General features: G+C 40.6%; 1 protein-coding gene across 1 annotated transcript in view; it reads right to left on the bottom strand.

Annotated features, from left to right (window-relative positions):
• Positions 1–20,444, bottom strand: part of NEIL3 (nei like DNA glycosylase 3) — a 328,972-nt gene that overhangs the window by 308,376 nt on the left and 152 nt on the right. Inside the window, exon 1 of the mRNA XM_053703856.1 lies at positions 20,421–20,444. This exon is cut by the window's right edge and continues 152 nt beyond it. Within this exon, the coding sequence (XP_053559831.1) occupies positions 20,421–20,444 (24 nt within the window). The remainder of the gene's footprint in view (positions 1–20,420) is intronic.

Raw genomic sequence — 20,444 nt, 5'->3', positions numbered from 1 at the left:
ACTAAGTTAATATATTGTTATGTTTTGTTTGAATATTGTCCATGTTCTTATCTGGAGCGCGAGATGAACTGCAGACCCCAGATACACCCGTCTTAGATTGGCAAACCATAGCCTTATTTACCAGGTACCATTCTAGAAACATCCATAGGCAACATTGACAGTATCATTATGCCTCAGGAGCAGGATGTTAATTTGGGGTCCTGTACTTTTCCACCAGGTGAACATACTAGTAAGTGGGCAATTCACAATGGACTCTGTGCCCAAGGGACATCTATATTGCTAACTGTGTTAGATTTCAAGTTGAAAGTTTTCATCTATGTTCTCCCTGTTTATCTGTTATGAATGTAATTCGTTTACGGTTTAATTGTTTAAAGTTTTGTCTCATCCCACTGGGTACCCGGTATATACACTAATCTCCACGCTATGGTCCCTTTAGGTCGCTGGGGGTGACCTTATTGATACTCCACAGATGGGTATACTGATGCTTTCTACCGTATTTAAATTTACGCCAAGATCCTAACTACTATTCTCCCACTTACTCATTTCATGATAATTGACTGACTTGGCCTATGACCTGTCCACCAGTGGGGTGACTCCATATCCCAATTGCCCCCTGGACCATCGCCAACAATGCACACATAGTTATATATTGCCCAGATGGGGGTCTATCTCCAACTCTAACTCTGCTTAGCCCCCACTCCTCATAACCCCAATCTGGCTATTTCATTGTCCCTCAGGCTTCTGTGGCCAGTTTACAATCAACGCTGTCTTCTTACCAACTAGACCATTTTAACGCTATGGCGCCTACACTAATGATACCGAATCGGGTACCTGGGGGATGTTTGAATCATTGTATCTCCTAGAGTATATATTTCTAGCTCTTGACCATGCAACTCTTATCTATTTTCTCATGCTGTTATTTCACTAAAGGTTTACATGTTTTATTTATCATGTTTTCACATTGCCCAATACATAACAAACCAGCCTCCGATGACTTGGATCCTGGTGGCTGTTGAGATAGGTCCTAAGGATACTCTCTTAATAGACAAAAATGGTCCACCCCTGTCGATGGCCTTCCTGACGGCCTTTGGGCGATTTTATGGCCGATCTATCCCCTTGGCCGCCTCTAATCATGCATTTTGTTTTTAGAATGCCTCAAATGGCGAGTATCTTTAAATTTAATTTGCTCTAACAGTCACGCCCACACCTTAACCACATCTCATAACATTAACCGAAGTGGCTCATCCCTTATAACTGATTACCTGTCAACCCATATTATCTCTCTATATATCGAGTTAACTATTGTCCATTCAAATTATCAACCCTGATCCCGGATAAATATAATATAACCTAAGAGTATGATAAGCGATATTCTTTCCCCTACTTGTAAGGTGTATTGTAGATTTTTCTTACACTTTATACAATTGTTATTGTTGGAACGATGTTTATGACATTTTATTATGCCTTCTCCCTTTTTTCAGTTTTCTACTACTATGTTCTTTTTTTTTACTCTCCTTTCCCACTTCCTTCCAGTCCAGCCTCGGGAATTCCACTCTCATTTTGGGTAAACAATGCTATACACTCGTATACATCAGCTGATCTCCCTAAATCTCTTACTAATGAATAACCCAACCTCTAAGATTAAATTCCTCTCCCATAACACTAAAGGCCTCAATAGCATTAAGAGACTATAAGAGAAACAAGGGGGATATTCTTTTTATTCAAGAGACCCATTTTAGAAGGGGACACGAACCTAAAGCTAGTTTTCTTAAATTTGGCCAGAGTTTCTTCTCTTCAAATACCACTAAACACAATGGGGTAGGAATATTGATAGGCAGAGGCTTGCCCTTTGTCGTGTCCTCCTCTTACAAAGATAAAGAGGGAAGATACTTGATTTTGGTGGGACATCTATATCATAAACCCTTGACACTGGTTAATGTTTACGCTCCGAACGTGAATCCAGCTCCCTTTTTCCATCAACTTAGCAATAAAATTCTTGAAGTAACTAGGGGAAGCCTTATAATGGGAGGCGATTTCAACCTTGCACTTGATCCAGAAGTTGATTGCTCCTCCGGCACTTCTTCTATGCCATATAAAACTTTAAAGCAAATTAAACACTCCCTCATGTCTAGCAATCCATGATACATGGCGCCTCCAACATCCAAACGATAGAGATTTTACCTTCTTTTCAAACCCACACCAATTATACACAAGAATAGACTATATCTTCGCCGACATCTCCAGCCTATCCTTTATCGCCCAGACCCATATAAACCCCATAACTTGGTCAGATCATGCCATCATCAGTTGCCAACTCCACTGGCACCCCACTGACCCGTCCTCCTCTCGATGGAGACTTGATGATTCCCTTCTTAGGGATCCCCAGATATTTATACAGATACAAAAAGCACTGTCCGACTATTTCCAAACAAATGACACTCCCGAAGTTCACATACACAGCATATGGAACGCTCATAAATGCGTTATCCGAGGGGAATTTATCGCCCTCAAGGCAGCGAAACGGAAACGACAGAATGAATACCTTAGCTCTCTCCTTGCTGACATTCATAAGCTTCAAGACTTACATAAACTACACCCTACAAGCACATCCTTGACAGACAGTATTGCTCATAAAAGAGACCAACTTCGTACATATCTGGGCACAGAGGCCAAGAACAAGGCCTTATTTCTTAGAAAAGTTTATTATGAAGGATCAAATAAACAAGGTAGAGTGCTAGCCCGTCAGCTCCGGAGACGTACAAACAAACAATATATTATGGGACTACGCGACTCTAAGGGCACTAGACAGACCACCTCTAAAGATATTACTCAGGCCTTTAGGGACTACTATGATACCCTTTATAATATAAGACGAGGCTCCTCTGACCCTCCCCCGACAGATATCACAGACTACCTTAATGACCTCCACCTCCCTAATTTGTCTGAAGAACAAAGGGACGAACTAGACACCCCGTTCTCCGAAGAGGAACTGCTGAATGCCATAGCCTCCTTCCCCTCTGGAAAAGCTCCCGGCCCCGATGGTTTCGGAAATTCCTATTACTCTCTATTCCAAGAAACACTTTCCCCATATTTATTAAAATACTTTCACAGTATAGATGAAATAGGTGCTTTTTCACCATCCTCCCTTCAAGCTCATATTACAGTAATCCCTAAACCTAACAAATCACCAGACTTAATAACCAATTATCGTCCTATTTCACTTATTAATACCGACCTTAAGATTTTCGCTAAATTAATAACAACCCGTCTCAATAGGCTTCTCCCCTCCCTTATACATAACGATCAAGTTGGATTCGTCCCTGGACGGGAAGCTAGGGACAATACGACACGTAATATACACCTAATCTGGCATGTCTCACACGAAAATATCCCAACCAACTTTATAGCTACAGACGCTGAGAAAGCGTTTGACCGGGTTAACTGGTCTTATCTAAGAGCCACATTACACGCTTTCTGCCTCGGTCCTAAAACCCTAAAACGTATATTTGCCCTTTATTCCTCACCCAGTGCCCGTATCTTAGTAAATAACTCCCTATCTTCACCAATTGAAATTACTAACGGAACACGACAGGGATGTCCCCTCTCCCCCCTATTATTTGCCCTATTCATTGAAACCTTTGCAGTGAAGATCAGGAACACACCCGAAATTCGAGGGGTTACGGTGGGTAAAGATGAATATAAGATTTCTTTATTTGCCGACGACATCCTATTCTCCTTGACTGACCCCGAAGCTTCCATCCCCCCTCTCTTGTACGAACTATCCCTCTTCAATAAGCTCACAGATTTCTTAATTAATCAAAACAAGTCCGAAATCTTGGCCCTCGGTCTCCCTGACCACTCTGCTCACCTAATCAAAAATAACTGCCCCCTGAAATGGTGCTCAAAAGCACTTAAATACTTGGGAATCTATCTCCCCCAATCCTTCGATGACCTATTTCAAACCAATTTCATCCCTATTAGAACAGCAATAATGCGTGATCTCTCCTCCTGGGGATCAAAAAAGCTCTCTTGGTGGGGCAGAATCAACACCATAAAAATGAATATTTTCCCAAGGTTACTCTACATCATGGGTGCGGTCCCGGTGCCTCTGCCCCCTAAATACCTTAACCATATACAAAATTTAATTAACTCTTTGGTGTGGAGAAAAAAACCACCTAGAATAAATAAAAACACCATGATGTTACCGCGGGAACATGGTGGATTGGGTTTGCCCGATTTGGAGAGATACAGAATGTCCATCCATCTCCAAAGAATCTTGGACTGGAGAGTGGGTGGTGAGCAGAGGAGATGGGTCCGACTTGAGGGCCAGCTAAATTCCGACCTACCACTAGCCTCTATATGTTGGAGCCCTAACTTCCATGAAAAAACTAAAACATTAATAAATCCCATCACAAAGGAGACTCTCACACAGTGGAGTGTTACCTCATGCCACCATCCATGTCTGTCTTCCAACCCTAGTCCCATGACTTCTCTTAGATACAATTCTGATTTCTCCATAAACTTACTACAAACACCACTGTCCAGTGCCTCGCCTGAGGATGATATACTATTGCATAACGTTGTCACCAACGACTCCATATGCACCCAAACACAGTTGATAGACAAGGGGTTTGAGTGGGCACGCAACTGGTTTTCATACAGGAGACTCCACAATTATATAACTACACACAAACATACAGGTAACATGACCCGCCCCCCCACTAATATTGAGAAACTCTACCTCCTAACGTTACCAATCAAACATTCCCTATCTGCTATATATAAAATCTTAAACCAACCCTCTCCGGGCAACTTACCCTACTCTATAGAAATGTGGGAAAGGGAGCTGGGCATAATTATTCTACCACAAGTGGCATCTAACATATTTATCAATACTAAGAAGTCCTCCACTTCTGCATCTATAATAGAGACCAATTATAAAATACTACACTGCAGGTATTTAACCCCGAGGAAACTCCACCGGTTATACCCTAGTACCAATAACAAATGCTGGAGATGTGGCCATGTGGGGAGCGGCATGGGACACATGTGGTGGTGGTGCTCACAATTAAACCACTTCTGGTATGAGATAATAGACGAGGTTGGAAAGATATTACAGGTGACCTTACCACCTGACCCCCTCATTTGGTTACTTAACAGGTCTGTCAAACTTCCCTTTAAATCTTTTCTTCCCTTGTTCCGAATATTTACTAATAGTGTGAAGGTCCTGATTGCTAAAAATTGGAAAGCAAGAGATGTTCCCACCCTGGGTATGTGGAGGGCCAAGGTAACCGAACTACTAGAGCTAGAAGAATATTCCGCTTATAAGAGAAGTAACACTGATACTTTTATAGCTATACAAGCGATATGGGACGAATACAATAAAAAGTAGAGACCTCAATAGAGTTAACATAAACACCTAGTGTACACCCCTGAGGACTATCATAACCCCGAGGCTGGACAACCTCCCAACCCCCCTCCTCCCCCGCCTTACTTTACTGATTATAACTAGTTCTTTCCCTCTGTTCGTAATCTGTATTATAAAAATGATTGGATCTTCATTGCCTCACGATATCCTAATTGTATTAACGCTCTATGTGATGTATATTTTGGATGTAAGTTGATTCACCTCAATAAAAAGAATTTAACTAAAAATGTCTCCCCTTTAATTTGTTCCTAATGATCTATTTTACCTGCTGCAGTGTACGAGTATCTTGTTTACCCTTAAAGTGATGGTAAATCGTAGAGTTTCTGAAACGCTAGGATTTACCATTGGAACAAATAAAAGGGGATTTTCAGTCATGAAATATAAAATACTTCATGCTGAAAGCTCCGTTATTTGTTTGCAGTGATCGCCGCACTGATCTGCTAAGGCAGCCCACGACAGAACGCTATTTGGCTGAGAGGTGACCTTTCCACCTCTTATCCAATAGCCGTACAGGTAATCTGGCGCCAAGCCCGAATTCCCACACGGCTATTGGCTAAAAGGTGAATTTGTTACCACTCAGCCAAATAGCTTTCTGCTGTGGGCTGACTTAGCAGATCAGTGCGGCGATCACTGCAAACAAATAACAGAGCTTTCAGCATGAAGTATTTTATACTTCATGACTGAAAGTCCCCTTTTATTTGTTCCAATCGTAAATCCTAGAGAGTTTCAGAAACGCTAGGATTCACCATCACTTTAATTCGGCATTTAAAAACAGAATTTATGCTTACCTGATAAATTACTTTCTCTTACGGTGTATCCAGTCCACATATTCATCCTTACTTGTGGGATATTCTCAATCCCTACAGGAAGTGGCAAAGAGAGCACACAGCAGAGCTGTCCATATAGCTCCCCTCAGGCTCCGCCCCCCCAGTCATTCGACCGACGGTTAGGAGAAAAAGGAGAAACTATAGGGTGCAGTGGTGACTGTAGTTTTACAAAATAAATTTGAACCTGACTTAATTGCCAGGGCGGGCCGTGGACTGGATACACCGTAAGAGAAAGTAATTTATCAGGTAAGCATAAATTCTGTTTTCTCTTACATGGTGTATCCAGTCCACGGATTCATCCTTACTTGTGGGATACCAATACCAAAGCTTTAGGACACGGATGAAGGGAGGGAACAAGTCAGGTAACCTAAATGGAAGGCACGACTGCTTGCAAAACCTCTCTCCCAAAAATAGCCTCCGAAGAAGCAAAAGTATCGAATTTGTAAAATTTGGCAAATGTATGCAGTGAAGACCAAGTCGCTGCCTTACAAATCTGTTCCACAGAAGCCTCATTCTTGAAAGCCCATGTGGAAGCCACAGCTCTGGTGGAATGAGCTGTAACTCGTTCAGGAGGCTGCTGTCCAGCAGTCTCATAAGCCAATCGGATGATGCTTTTCAGCCAGAAGGAAAGAGAGGTAGCAGTCGCTTTCTGACCTCTCCTCTTACCAGAATAGACAAACAAGGATGATGTTTGTCTGAAATCTTTGGTTGCCTTTAAATAGAATTTTAAAGCACGAACCACATCAAGATTGTGTAACAATCGTTCCTTCTTAGAAACTGGATTAGGACACAGAGAAGGAACAATGATTTCCTGGTTAATATTCTTATTAGAAACCACTTTTGGAAGGAAACCAGGTTTGGTACGCAAAACAACCTTATCTGCATGGAACACCAGATAGGGTGAATCACACTGCAAAGCAGACAATTCAGAAACTCTTCGAGCAGAAGAAATAGCTACCAAAAACAAAACTTTCCAAGATAATAACTTAATATCTATGGAATGCAAAGGTTCAAACGGAACCCCTTGAAGAACTGAAAGAACTAAATTTAGACTCCATGGAGGAGCCACAGGTCTGTAGAAAGGCTTGATTCTAACTAGGGCCTGTGCAAACGCCTGAACGTCTGGTACAGCTGCCAGACGCTTGTGTAACAGGATAGACAGAGCACATATCTGTCCCTTTAAGGAACTAGCTGACAAACCTTTCTCCAATCCTTCTTGGAGAAAAGACAATATCCTTGGAATCCTAACCTTACTCCACGAGTAACCCTTGGATTCGCACCAACAAAGATATTTCCGCCATATCTTATGGTAAATTTTCCTGGCGACAGGCTTTCTGGCCTGGATCAGAGTATCTATAACCGATTCAGAGAACCCACGCTTAGCCAGAATTAAGCGTTCAATCTCCAAGCAGTCAGTTGCAGAAAAACTAGATTTGGATGCTTGAATGGACCCTGAATTAGAAGATCCTGCCTCGATGGCAGTATCCATGGTGTAATCGATGACATGTCCACTAGGTCTGCATACCAAGTCCTGCGTGGCCACGCAGGCGCTATCAGGATTACAGAAGCCTTCTCCTGTTTGATTCTGGCAACTAGCCGAGGGAGAAGAGGAAACGGTGGAAAGACATAAGCTAGACTGAATGACCAAGGCGCTACTAAAGCATCCATCAATGCCGCCTTGGGATCCCTGGACCTGGATCCGTAAAGGGGAAGTTTGGTGTTCTGACGGGACGCCATCAGATCCAATTCTGGAATGCCCCATAGCTGGGTCAACTGAGCAAAAACCTCCGGGTTGAGTTCCCACTCCCCCGGATGGAAAGTCTGACGACTCAGAAAATCCGCCTCCCAGTTGTCTACTCCTGGGATGTGAATTGCAGATAGATGGCAGGAGTGATCCTCCGCCCATTTGATGATCTTGGTTACTTCCTTCATCGCTAGGGAACTCTTTGTTCCTCCCTGATGATTGATGTACGCTAAAGTCGTGATGTTGTCCGACTGAAATCTGATGAATTTGGCCTCCGCTAGTTGAGGTCATGCCTGAAGCGTATTGAATATCGCTCTCAGTTCCAAAATGTTCATCGGGAGAAGAAATTCTTCCCGAGACCATAGACCCTGAGCTTTCAGGGAGTCCCAGACCGCACCCCAGCCTAACAGACTGGCATCGGTCGTGACAATGATCCACTCCGGTCTGCGGAAGCTCATTCCCTGAGACAGGTGATCCTGAGACAACCACCAGAGAAGAGAGTCTCTGGTTTTCTGGTCCATTTGTATTTGAGGAGACAAATCTGCATAATCCCCATTCCACTGTTTGAGCATGCACAGTTGCAGTGGTCTTAGATGAATTCGGGCAAAAGGGACAACGTCCATTGCCGCAACCATTAAACCGATAACCTCCATGCACTGAGCCACAGAAGGCCGAGGAATGGAATGAAGAACCCGGCAAGTATTCAAAAGTTTTGACTTCCTGACCTCTGTCAGAAAGATTTTCATTTCTACCGAGTCTATTAGTGTTCCCAGGAAGGGAACCCTTGTGAGTGGGGACAGAGAACTTTTTTCGACGTTCACCTTCCACCCGTGAGACCTTAGAAAGGCCAGAACAATGTCCGTATGAGCCTTGGCTCTGTGAAAAGACGACGCCTGTATTAAGATGTCGTCTAGGTAAGGTGCTACTGCAATGCCCCGCGATCTTAGTACCGCTAGAAGGGACCCTAGCACCTTTGTGAAAATTCTGTTAGCGGTGGCCAACCCGAAAGGAAGGGCCACGAACTGGTAATGTGTATCCAGAAAGGCGAACCTTAGGAACTGATGATGATCTTTGTGGATAGGAATATGTAGGTACGCATCCTTTAGATCCACGGTAGTCATATATTGACCTTCCTGGATCATCAGCAAGATTGTCCGAATGGTTTCCATTTTGAAAGATGGAACTCTGAGGAATTTGTTTAGAATTTTTAGATCCAGGATTGGCCTGAAAGTTCCTTCCTTTTTGGGAACTACAAACAGGTTTGAGTAAAATCCCAGTCCTTGTTCTGCAATTGGAACTGGGTGTATCACCCCCATCTTTAGAAGATCTTCTACACAGCGTAAGAACGCCTGTTTCTTTGTCTGGTCTGAAGACAAACGAGAAATGTGGAACCTTCCCCTTGGGGGAGAGTCCTTGAATTCTAGAAGATACCCCTGAGCAACAATTTCTAACGCCCAGGGATCTGGAACATCTCTTGCCCAAGCCTGAGCAAAGAGAAAAAGTCTGCCCCCTACTAGATCCGGTCCTGGATCAGGGGCTACCCCTTCATGCTGTCTTGGTAGCAGGCGCAGGCTTCTTGGCCTGTTTACCCTTGTTCCAGCCCTGCAAGGGTTTCCAGGTTGCTTTGGGCTGTGAAGCGTTACCCTCCTGCTTTGCGGCAGCAGAGGTTGAAGCAGGTCCGCTCCTGAAGTTGCGAAAGGAGCGAAAATTAGCCTTGTTTTTGGCCTTAAACGGTCTATCCTGCGGGAGGGCATGGCCCTTCCCCCCAGTGATATCCACGATAATTTCTTTCAACTCGGGACCAAAAAGGGTCTTCCCCTTGAAAGGAATGTTTAGTAACTTTGTTTTGGACGACACGTCAGCTGACCATGATTTGAGCCAAAGCGCTCTTTGCGCCATAATGGCAAAACCTGAATTTTTCGCCGCTAACTTAGCTAATTGGAAAGCGGCATCAGTGATAAAAGAATTAGCCAGCTTTAGAGCATGAATTCTATCCATGACTTCGTCATATGAAGTCTCCCTCTGGAGCGACTCCTCCAGCGCCTCAAACCAAAAAGCCGCTGCAGTAGTTACAGGAATAATGCAGGCAATTGTTTGAAGAAGGAAACCTTGCTGAACAAACATTTTCTTCAGCAAGCCTTCCAATTTTTTATCCATAGGGTCTTTGAAAGCACAACTGTCTTCTATTGGTATAGTTGTACGCTTAGCAAGTGTTGAAACTGCTCCCTCTACCTTAGGGACCGTCTGCCACGCGTCCCGCCTGGGGTCATTTATGGGGAACATTTTCTTAAAGATAGGGGGGGGGGAACAAAAGGTACACCTGGTCTCTCCCACTCCCTAGTCACAATATCCGCCACCCTCTTCGGGATCGGAAACGCATCAGTGTATACAGGGACCTCTAAAAACCTGTCCATTTTACACAATTTTTCTGGGACCACCATGGGGTCACAATCATCCAGCGTAGCTAAAACCTCCTTAAGCAGGACGCGGAGGTGTTCCAGCTTAAATTTAAACGCTAAGGAATCTGACCGCTGAGAAACTTTTCCTGTGTCAGAAATTTCTCCCTCGGGCAGACCGTCCCTCACTGTCACTTCAGAGTGTTGTGAGGGTACTACAGATAAATCATCCAAAGCTTCTGATTGCTCATCCTCTGTTCTTAAAACTGAGCTGTCACGCTTCTTTGGAAAAACTGGCAGTTTGGATAAAAATGCTGCAAGGGAATTATCCATGACTGCTGCTAATTGTTGTAAGGTAATAGGGGCCAATGCGCTAGAGGTACTAGGCATCGCTTGCGCGGGCGTAACTGGTGTCGACACATGGGGAGAGGAAGGAGGACTATCCTCGTTACCTTCCGTTAAAGAATCATCTTGGGCTACATTTTTAAGTGTCACTGCATGGTCTTTAAAATGTTTAGATACCTTAGCACACTTTAAACACAAATGCAATGGGGGTACCGCCATGGCTTTTAAACACATAGAACAGGGTCTATCTGAAGGCTCAGACATGTTTGACAGACTTAGACAGCACTCAAATACAGTAAAACACTTTTTGAAAAAACGTTACTATGCCTTTCAATAATAAAAAGCGCACACTTTTTTACCAAATCTCCAAAAAACATCCAATCTTTATGAAATTTTCACCACATGATCCTAATGCTTTGAAATGATTGCACACAAAGTTTCAAGACAATTAACCCCTTATTGCCCAAATCGGAGCAAATTGAAGCAGGCTACCGGTTTAACACACTACAGCACGATGCCACAGTCTCTGCTGTGGCCCTACCTTCCTTGGGGATTACTTTTGGACGAAAATAAGCCTCCCTGGAGTCCTCCTGCAATCTCTGGACTTTACACGTGAAGCTGCATGAAGCGGTCTTGCAAAAGAACTGCGCAACTGAGGCGCAAAAATGAGGCCCCCTCCCTCTTCACTCCGGAGTTGTGGGGCCTTCCTAAGCCTAATTAGGTGTCTAAAAATATGTCAGGCGTATTAAAACCCCAAAATGTGTTCCAAACATAAAAAACACTTTTGCAAATATGAGATTATAGTAATAAAATAATCGACTTAGCCCATAACAGTGTCCACCAGTATTTAAGCCCATTAACTAAGCCATCCTTCTATACTGAGTCTCAGAATATGGCTTACCTTCCCACATGGGGATTTCTGTCAGTCTTCTAGCATTACCAAGTCTTGTTAGAAAAAAAAGTGACTGAGCATACCTTAAGCAGTTAAGCCTGCAAACTGTTCCCCCCAACTGAAGTTCTCCGGTACTCAACAGTCCTGTGTGGGAACAGCAATGGATTTTAGTTACAACATGCTAAAATCTTTTTCCTCTCAGCAGAAATCTTCATCACTTTCTGCCTCAGAGTAAATAGTACAAACCGGCACTATTTTAAAATAAGAAACTCTTGATTGAAGAAATAAAAACTACAAATCTAACACCACATACTCTTTACCCTCCCGTGGAGATGCTACTTGTTAGAGCGGCAAAGAGAATGACTGGACTGGCGGAGCCTGAGAGGAGCTATATGGACAGCTCTGCTGTGTGCTCTCTTTGCCACTTCCTGTAGGGATTGAGAATATCCCACAAGTAAGGATGAATCCGTGGACTGGATACACCATGTAAGAGAAATAGCCGATTTAGCCTGTGGTATCCCCACCTATACTGAAAGTTTTTGTACTTGAGTCCAGACTATTGATAGGCTATGTAAACACAGCCTGCATAAGAAATTACACTCCCAGTGAGGTGTAGGAGAGATAACTAATAAAATTATAATTTTCTATTGTTTTCTCTAAATATTAAAAGGACGTGAAAGTCAATTTTTTTTTCCTTTCATACTTCAGATAGATTATACATTTTTAAACTTAATAAATTGTGCTTCATTCTCTTAGTCTATTTTATTGAAGAATCAAAAATGCACTACTGTGAGCTAGCTGAGCACATTTATAAGCCAATAAAAAATGTGCATACAAGTTCAGCCACCAATCAGCAGCTAGCTCCAAGCCCCTGAGCCTATCTGGATAAGCTTTCCAACAAAGGATATCAAGAGAATGAAGCAAGTTAGATAAAAGAAGTAAATTGGAAAATGGTTTAAAATTATATGCTCGGTATGCATCATGAAACAAAAAAATTTGGGTTTTGTGTCCCTTTAAGCTTTGGTTTAAAGACAATAAGATAAGGAAGCATTGTGTGTGCACTGTACACAAAGTGATAACATAATGAAATCTGATTTTACATGCAAGTTCAACTCATTGTAATAGGCTGCCAGTTTTAAAAGCACAAAACAAGCTATTTCATATACACAAACATGAGAATACAATTTCTTATACATTTTATACTCTGCAGCTGGAACAACAAGTAATTAATCAAGGCCTATATACAGAGTTGGCAGAAGCTCTGTTCATTCCAAGGAAATAGTTTGACACAAGAAGTCACAATTTAAGATTGGAGGAATGACTATTTAATCTCCAGCAACATAAGTTTTTTCACTGTAAGAGAAATTAAATAGTGGAACTCATTGCCTAAGGAGGTAGTGAATGCAAACACCTTAGATCAGGGCTCGACAAACACAGGAGCCAGCGAGCTACTGACTCCTAAAAATGTACCCCTGGCTCCTTACTTTTTCAGTTATTCTCCATATATGTCTATACAAATACCACTGCCTGGCTCTTAGATATTCTTACTGGCTCCTAAATTTTGAACAGATTTGTCGACCTCTGCCTTAGATACAATTCTGGATAGAAATAGAATTCGGGATGCGATTGTGTTAAATGGGTCACCTTTTTAATGGAATTAGTTTTCGATCAACTGGAGCTTTTACTGTAAATCAGATAGGATATGTATAGGTTAAACCCCGTGGACTTCGGTCTTATTTCAACCTAAACTACTGTGTTACATTGCAAGCCTCTACTTAAAGTGAAAGCAAATCCTAGCGTTTCAAAAAAACATTAGGATTTACTATCACTAAAAATTAAGGCCACCTTCATTGATCATTATAAAAACAAAAAAACAAAAACAAAAAAACACACTGATGAAAAGGTGCCTTTATTTCGCTGTGGCTTCACTGCTACGCCTAGTGACTGGCAGCCCACGGCACAGCTAATTTTAAACCAACAATGAGGTGACGTTTCTATCTCTTAGCCAAAAGTCGTGCGTGCCTACAGCATAATGCCGATCAGCCCGCATAGCTATTGGCTAAGAGGTGGAAACATCACCTCATTGAAAAAAAATGAGCAGTGTTGTTGACCGTCAAAGCCTCGGCAAAATAAAGGCACCTTTTCATCAGTTTTTTAAAAATGGATTAATGAAGGTGGCCTTTATTTTTAGTGATGGTAAATACTAGCGTTTTTTGAAACGCTACCATTTACCATCCATCACTTTAAGGCCACTAGATACAGAATTGAATAACTGACAAATATACAGTAAAAACACATTGCAATAGCACTTACTTTTAATTTGAGATGAGCAGTAGACTATTTGTATCATGTGACAGCCTTCAGTTGATCATAAAATGCATATAACTGTACTTTTGCACATGCTCAGTAAGAGCTAAAGCCTCAGAAAGTATGCATATAAAATGAATGTGCCTATTTTGATAATGTAAGTATATTGTAAGGTTATTTATTTTATTTTTTCCTTCACGTTTTATCTGAATCATGAAACTTTAATTTTTACTTTAGTGGTGCATTAAATTTACTACTGCCTTAATAGGTCACTGCTCAGAGCTGAAAATTCTAACTGCACTGTGTATGAGTTGCCACTAAACACTCATAACACTGATAAGCAGCAATTCCCAATATACCACACAATGACTATTACAAATGAACAAACAGAATGGCTGAAAAGCACCCATTAGAATGGCATGCAATTGGTGTCCAATGCCTGGCACAGACATCTTGGTTTATATGCTAATATGCTTGTGAAAAAGGCAGAATCACCACTGAAACATGTAGATCTGTTTTTATGAGCCGTTTTGAGTTTATTAAACTGGAATTTGATATTTAAATCCCCAGACTCTACAATTATCACTTAGTGCAGTTTGGCATCCATACATTATTGCACCTCAGAGGCAGAACTTTTCACTTCCTGCAATGAGATTTTTTTCCTTCAGTGAAAAATTTTCTGCAGGCCATTTTGAAATTAAATTGTAAATTAGACAGTTACACCAAACTACCTAGTCAATTCCCCCGAATAAATTTGTTTCATTTGCTCTTGGTCTAACATCACATAATTATAATGCAAAAATGTAGTAATAAATAGGTGCATTGCTCACAAGAATGCCTTACATTCAGGAGTCACAGCTTTGCAGAAAAAAAATCTGAGATCCAGTCATCAATCAGTGTACTGCTGCTTTGCAGCACTGCTCCATATTTGACTGGCCTCTTTAAACACTGTTTCACTCTGGCTGCTCTACACTAAGGAAAAAAAACTTACACAGTGTAGCCAGAGCACAGCGCTTTTTAAAAAGAACAGCCTGATGTGGAGCAGTGCTGCAAAGCAAAATCTATATAAGCTCCTGTATGTGTCCTGTTCTTTCTGCAGATGTGCTGCATTGTCTGTGATGACATCTCAGATCACAGAATGTTCTGCCTTGGGCTATTGCACTAATCTCAGCTTTTTTTTCCCGTTTAGAAGTCTGCTGGAAGATCTCCATAAAAAAGAAAGTTCCTTGATAAAAAAAAAAAAAAAAGCAGTCTGCTAAGAAAAGTACCATTAAGAAGCTGCAAGCGTTTCAGCTCCCAAACAAACAAACAATCATAATTGGCTGGATGTGCAACTACCACTCCCAGCAGTTTCAAGCACAGAAGCTAGTATGTTTGCCTCTCCCGACTGGGATATTAACACATAAGGAATGCACGCTCTAACCATTTAAATGGACATTAAACCACAAAATGTTATTTCATGATTCAGATGGAGCACACATTTTTAAACAACTTTTTAATTTACTTTTATTATCAAACGTTCTTTGTTCTCTTGGTATCTTTTGCTGAAAAGCAGGTACATAAGCTCAGGAGTCTGCACATCTGGAGAACTATTTGGCAGCAGTTTTGCAAGAAGGTTATCCATTTGCAAAATCACTAGATGGCAGTATTAATTCCTGCCATGTAGTGCTCAACTAAGAATTCCATGGGAAAGAAGCAAAATTTGATAATACAAGTAAATTGGAAACTTTTTTTAAAATTGTATGCTCTGTCTCAAATCCAAAAGTACATTTTTGGGATTCATAACCCTTTAAAGTGAAGGTCAATTCTGATGAATCAGTGAACGGTTTTTAATAATCTTATTAAAAACAAGGGCACTTTCATCAAAATTGACATTTCACTTGTTTTCTTCAAAAACTTAACTTTTAATCCTGGCAGCCGCACCAGCGATTCCCCCGGCCGTCGGAAGCCTCTGCAGACGTCAGAAATTACAAATCCGGCTTCCTCAAATCACGGCTCCCCCCCCCGCCCGGGGGAATCTTGGCAAGATGCAACGCTGTGATTGGAGGAAGCCGGATTCGTAATTTTGGACCCGTGAAGACGGCTTTCGACAGGCGAAGAAAGTGCTGGAGCAGCTGCCAGGATTAAAAAGTAAGTTTTTTGAAGAACACAAGTGAAATGTCAATTTTGATTAATTAAAGTGTCTGTTTTTAATAGGATTATTAAAAACCGGGCACAAATTCATCAAAATTGACCTTCACTTTAAGTGCATCCATACATCCATTAATATTAACCAACAATTTATTTATACCATTTTGACTAAATCTGAATCATGAAAGAAAAAAAATTGGGTTTAGTGTTCCTTTAACGACAAAAACTGTCACTTAAAGGGACATTAAACACTAAATACATGCTAGATTGAATGATGCATTCAAAGAAAAGATTAGTCCATGACTAACACGTAGATGTATTTTTTAAAGTTTCATTAGTTGTTTAAAAAGTGACAAAATAAGTGTAAAGTTTTAGTGTCTATAAAACACTGGGAGCTGCCATGTTGTAACTTGTGTTACCTTCTCTGCTGTGGCCAATTAGGGACCGTTATAAATAGGTCACTAGAGTGTGCAGCCAATGGTTGTGCTGGATTTAACAGTGTTCTGCACTTCCATTTTTAACAGGAACTGAAAAGCTCACAATTTCAGAATGGAATTACAGGCAAAGAGGACAAAATAAATAATGAAAGTATATTGCAGAGTTGTTTTATATATACAATTTATCATCATTTTATATTACCATCTAAAAGTGTTTAATGTCCCTTTAATGACCAATGATGTACCCTGTATGTCCTCAGGGATTTCAAGCGGTGGAAGAGATTGTGATCGCTTTTAGGGTATTGCAGCGATGCCTCGATATTGAGGCATCGTGCAATAACTCTTTTGTTTTTACAACCGATGCAGAGAGAGCAACTCTGTGGGCCTCTCTGCATCGGTCAGCAATGGTGCCGATCGTTGGTGGGTGGGAGCCATAGCAGGGAGGCAGCCCATCGCTGGAGGATATCCAGTGCCGAGGGAAGCGGGATTGTGCATGGGGGCAGGAGCGGGTGGGATCGCTACACTATGGAACTGTAAAGTGAAAGAGAGAGAAAAAAAAAAAAAAAGAGAGGAGAAAGAGAAATGTTGTCAAGGGGATCTGGGAAAGGGTGGGGGGTAGGCAGCTACATAAACATTTGGTTTTTATTTATTTTTTAAATAAAAAAAAGCCAATTTTATAGCGAACTGGATACTGGCAGACAGCTGCCAGTAGCCAAGATGGCAGCACATTGGTAGAGGGGGGAGGGGCAGAGAGCTGTGGGGGGGGGGGGGAATCCTACACTGCAGAATATATATTTTAAAAAAATGCATTAAAAAAAGCCTTTTATTTTACTACTGGCAGTCTTTCTGTCATTACTTAAGATGGTGGTGACAATTGTGGTGTGGGGGAGGGAAGAGAGCTGTTTGAGAGGGGTCAGGGGATGGGATGTGTCAGGTGGGAGGCTGTTCTCTACACTAAAGATAAAATTAACCCTACAAGCTACCTAGTTAACCCCTTCTCTGCTGGGCATAATGCAAGTGTGGTTTGCAGGGACATTTAGCGGCCTTCTAAATTACCAAAAAGCAATGCCAAAGCCATATATGTCTGCTATTTATGAACAAAGGCGATTCCAGAGAAGCATTTACAACCATTTGTGCCATAATTGCACAAGCTGTTTGTAAATAATTTCATTGAGAAAACTAAAGTTTGTGAAAAAGTGAATAATTTTTTTTTATTTGATTGCATTTGGCGGTGAAATGGTGCCACTACTTTGGGTTGTCTACAAAAAAAAAAATACTGTATATCATATTATATATACACACAAGCACACACGTGAAGGGTTATTCAGGGATTCCTGACAGATATCAGTGTTACAATGTAACTAAATCGCTAATTTAGAAAAAAAATCTTTGGAAACAGCAAAGTGCTACTTGTACTTATTGCCCTATAACTTGCAAAAAAAGCAGCAAAGAGCATGTAAACATTGGGTATTTTTAAACTCAGGACAAAATTTAGAAACTATTTAGCATGGGTGTTTTTTGGTGGTTGTAGATGTACAGCAGATTTTGGGGGTCAAAGTTAGAAAAAGTATAGGGTTTTTTTTTCAATTTTTTTCATCATACTTTAATTTTTTTATAGTAAATTATAAGATATGATTAAAATAATGGTATCTTTATTAAGTCCGTTTAATGGCAAGAAAAACGGTATATGTGTGGGTACAGTAAATAAGTAAGAGAAAAATTACAGCTAAACACAAACACAGCAGAAATGTAAAAATAGCCCTGGTCCTTAAAGTTAAGGTAAACTTTGATGAATTATATCTATAATATCAAAGCAGCCATTTTGATTAAAAACTTACCTCTCTTCTTTGCACAGCCAGAGCAGCTTCCCCCACGTGGAGATCCTCTCTTCACACCTCATCAATGACTAATCCGGCTTTCCCCCCAGGGTAGTCATTGCCTGAGTCCATGCTGTGATTGGAGGAAGCTAGATTAGTCATTGATGAGGTGTGAAGAGAGGATCTCCGGGTGCGGGAAGCTGCTCTGGCTGTGCAAAGAAGAGAGGTAAGTTTTAAAATCAAAACGGCTGCTTTGTAAACTTTGATGAATAAAAGTGCCCCTGTTTTTAATAGTATTTTTAAAAAACGGGCTTTCATTCATCAAAGTTAACCTTCACTTTAAAGGGACACTGAACCCAGATGTTTTCTTTCGCGATTCAGATGGAGCATGCAATTTTAAGCAACTTTCTATTTTACTCCTATTATCATTTTTTCTTCGTTCTCTTGCTATCTTTATTTGAAAAAGGCATCTAAGCTTTTTTGTGCATGACTCTGGACAGCACTTAGCTTTTATCCACTAATTTATCCACTGATCAGCAAGGACAACCCAGGTTGTTCATCAAAAATGGGCCGGCATCTAAACTTACATTCTTGCATTTCAAATAAAGATACCAAGAGAATGAAGACAATTTGATAATAGGAGTACATTAGAAAGTTGCTTAAAATATCATGCTCTATCTGAATCACAAAAGAAAAAAATGTGGGTTCAGTGTCCCATTAACGGTAAGAAAATTGGAAAGTGGTCCGGTCACTAAGAGGTTAAAGGGGCACTGAACCCAAATTTTTTCTTCCGTGATTCAGATAGAGCATTATATTTTAAGCAACTTTCTAATTTACTCCTATTATCAAAATTTTCTTCATTCTCTTGGTATCTTTATTTGAAATGCAAGAATGTAAGTTTAGATGCCGGCCCATTTTTGGTGAACAACCTGGGTTGTTCTTGCCGATTGGTGGATACATTTATACACCAATAAAAAAGTGCTTTCCAGAGTCCTGAACCAAAAAAAGCTTAGATGCCTTCTATTTCAAATAAGGATAGCAAGAGAACAAAGAAAAAATTATAATAGAAGTAAATTAGAAAGTTGCTTAAAATTGCATGCTCTATCTGAATCATGAAAGAAAAAAATTTGGGTTCAGTGTCCCTTTAATGAAAAAAAAAAAAAAATTGTGTAAAAAAAGGATTTGCACTGAAATGGTTAAAATGCATATTATATCATAATATATCTGACTCCTGGTATTCCATATGTATGATGCGTTTGCTCATTTATTTTTAAGTAGAGTATATATATCTATATATGTAGAATTAAAAAATATATAATCTGAAACTAGAGAGGTACATGCTAAAAATGCATATTAAGAATCCTGCATGTTTTGGCTAGTGGTCAATAAGTGAGCACACTGCATAGGTATAAATAGATATGAACACACCAACCAAATAAAAAAAACATGCCACTACGTGTACTAAACTGAAGAACTGATGAATCCATAAAAAGCGCTTTACCTGGCTGCTACTGCTGAAATGACACTCAGTAAAGTAAGCTTTCTTTGAGATAATCTTATTATAGCAGCTTATTTTTTTAAGCATACACAAGGACATCTCAGCTAGAACTGACATGTAAATCAATGCATTTCATTTTTGAATATAAACATTTTTGTAATATATTAGTATTAGCAAAAATGTTATCATATTATGCATGTGCACCAGCACATCTAAATATGTTTTGTACACAAGCATTTTAAACAGTTTGCTCAGAGATTTAGAAGTGCCTTGCATTGGTTGGCAATGACTATTTACAAGATGCAAGTCACTGGTAGCTCTTAGAGCAGACACCCTTTAATCCTGATGCATGAAGCATATTTCAATATAACTCACATGCACAGTAAAAATTCACTGAAAACAGTGATTCTCACACATTGATTAGTTCATTGCATTACTGCCCTTTCATGACCCTTGAGTCAATACTTACATCAGTGTGAGACATATGTCTATCTAATAATGAATTGACAGCTCTGTATGAATAACTTTATTTAGACATCTGAGCTCTTACACACATTTACGTGCACACTTTACTATAGATAAGCATGAGCACCTCTCACCTTCCCATTCACTGCGCTCCCTCG

This window comes from Bombina bombina, chromosome 2, assembly GCF_027579735.1.
Source record: "Bombina bombina isolate aBomBom1 chromosome 2, aBomBom1.pri, whole genome shotgun sequence".
Lineage (NCBI taxonomy): Eukaryota > Metazoa > Chordata > Amphibia > Anura > Bombinatoridae > Bombina > Bombina bombina.
This window is presented reverse-complemented; position numbering and strand designations above follow the sequence as displayed.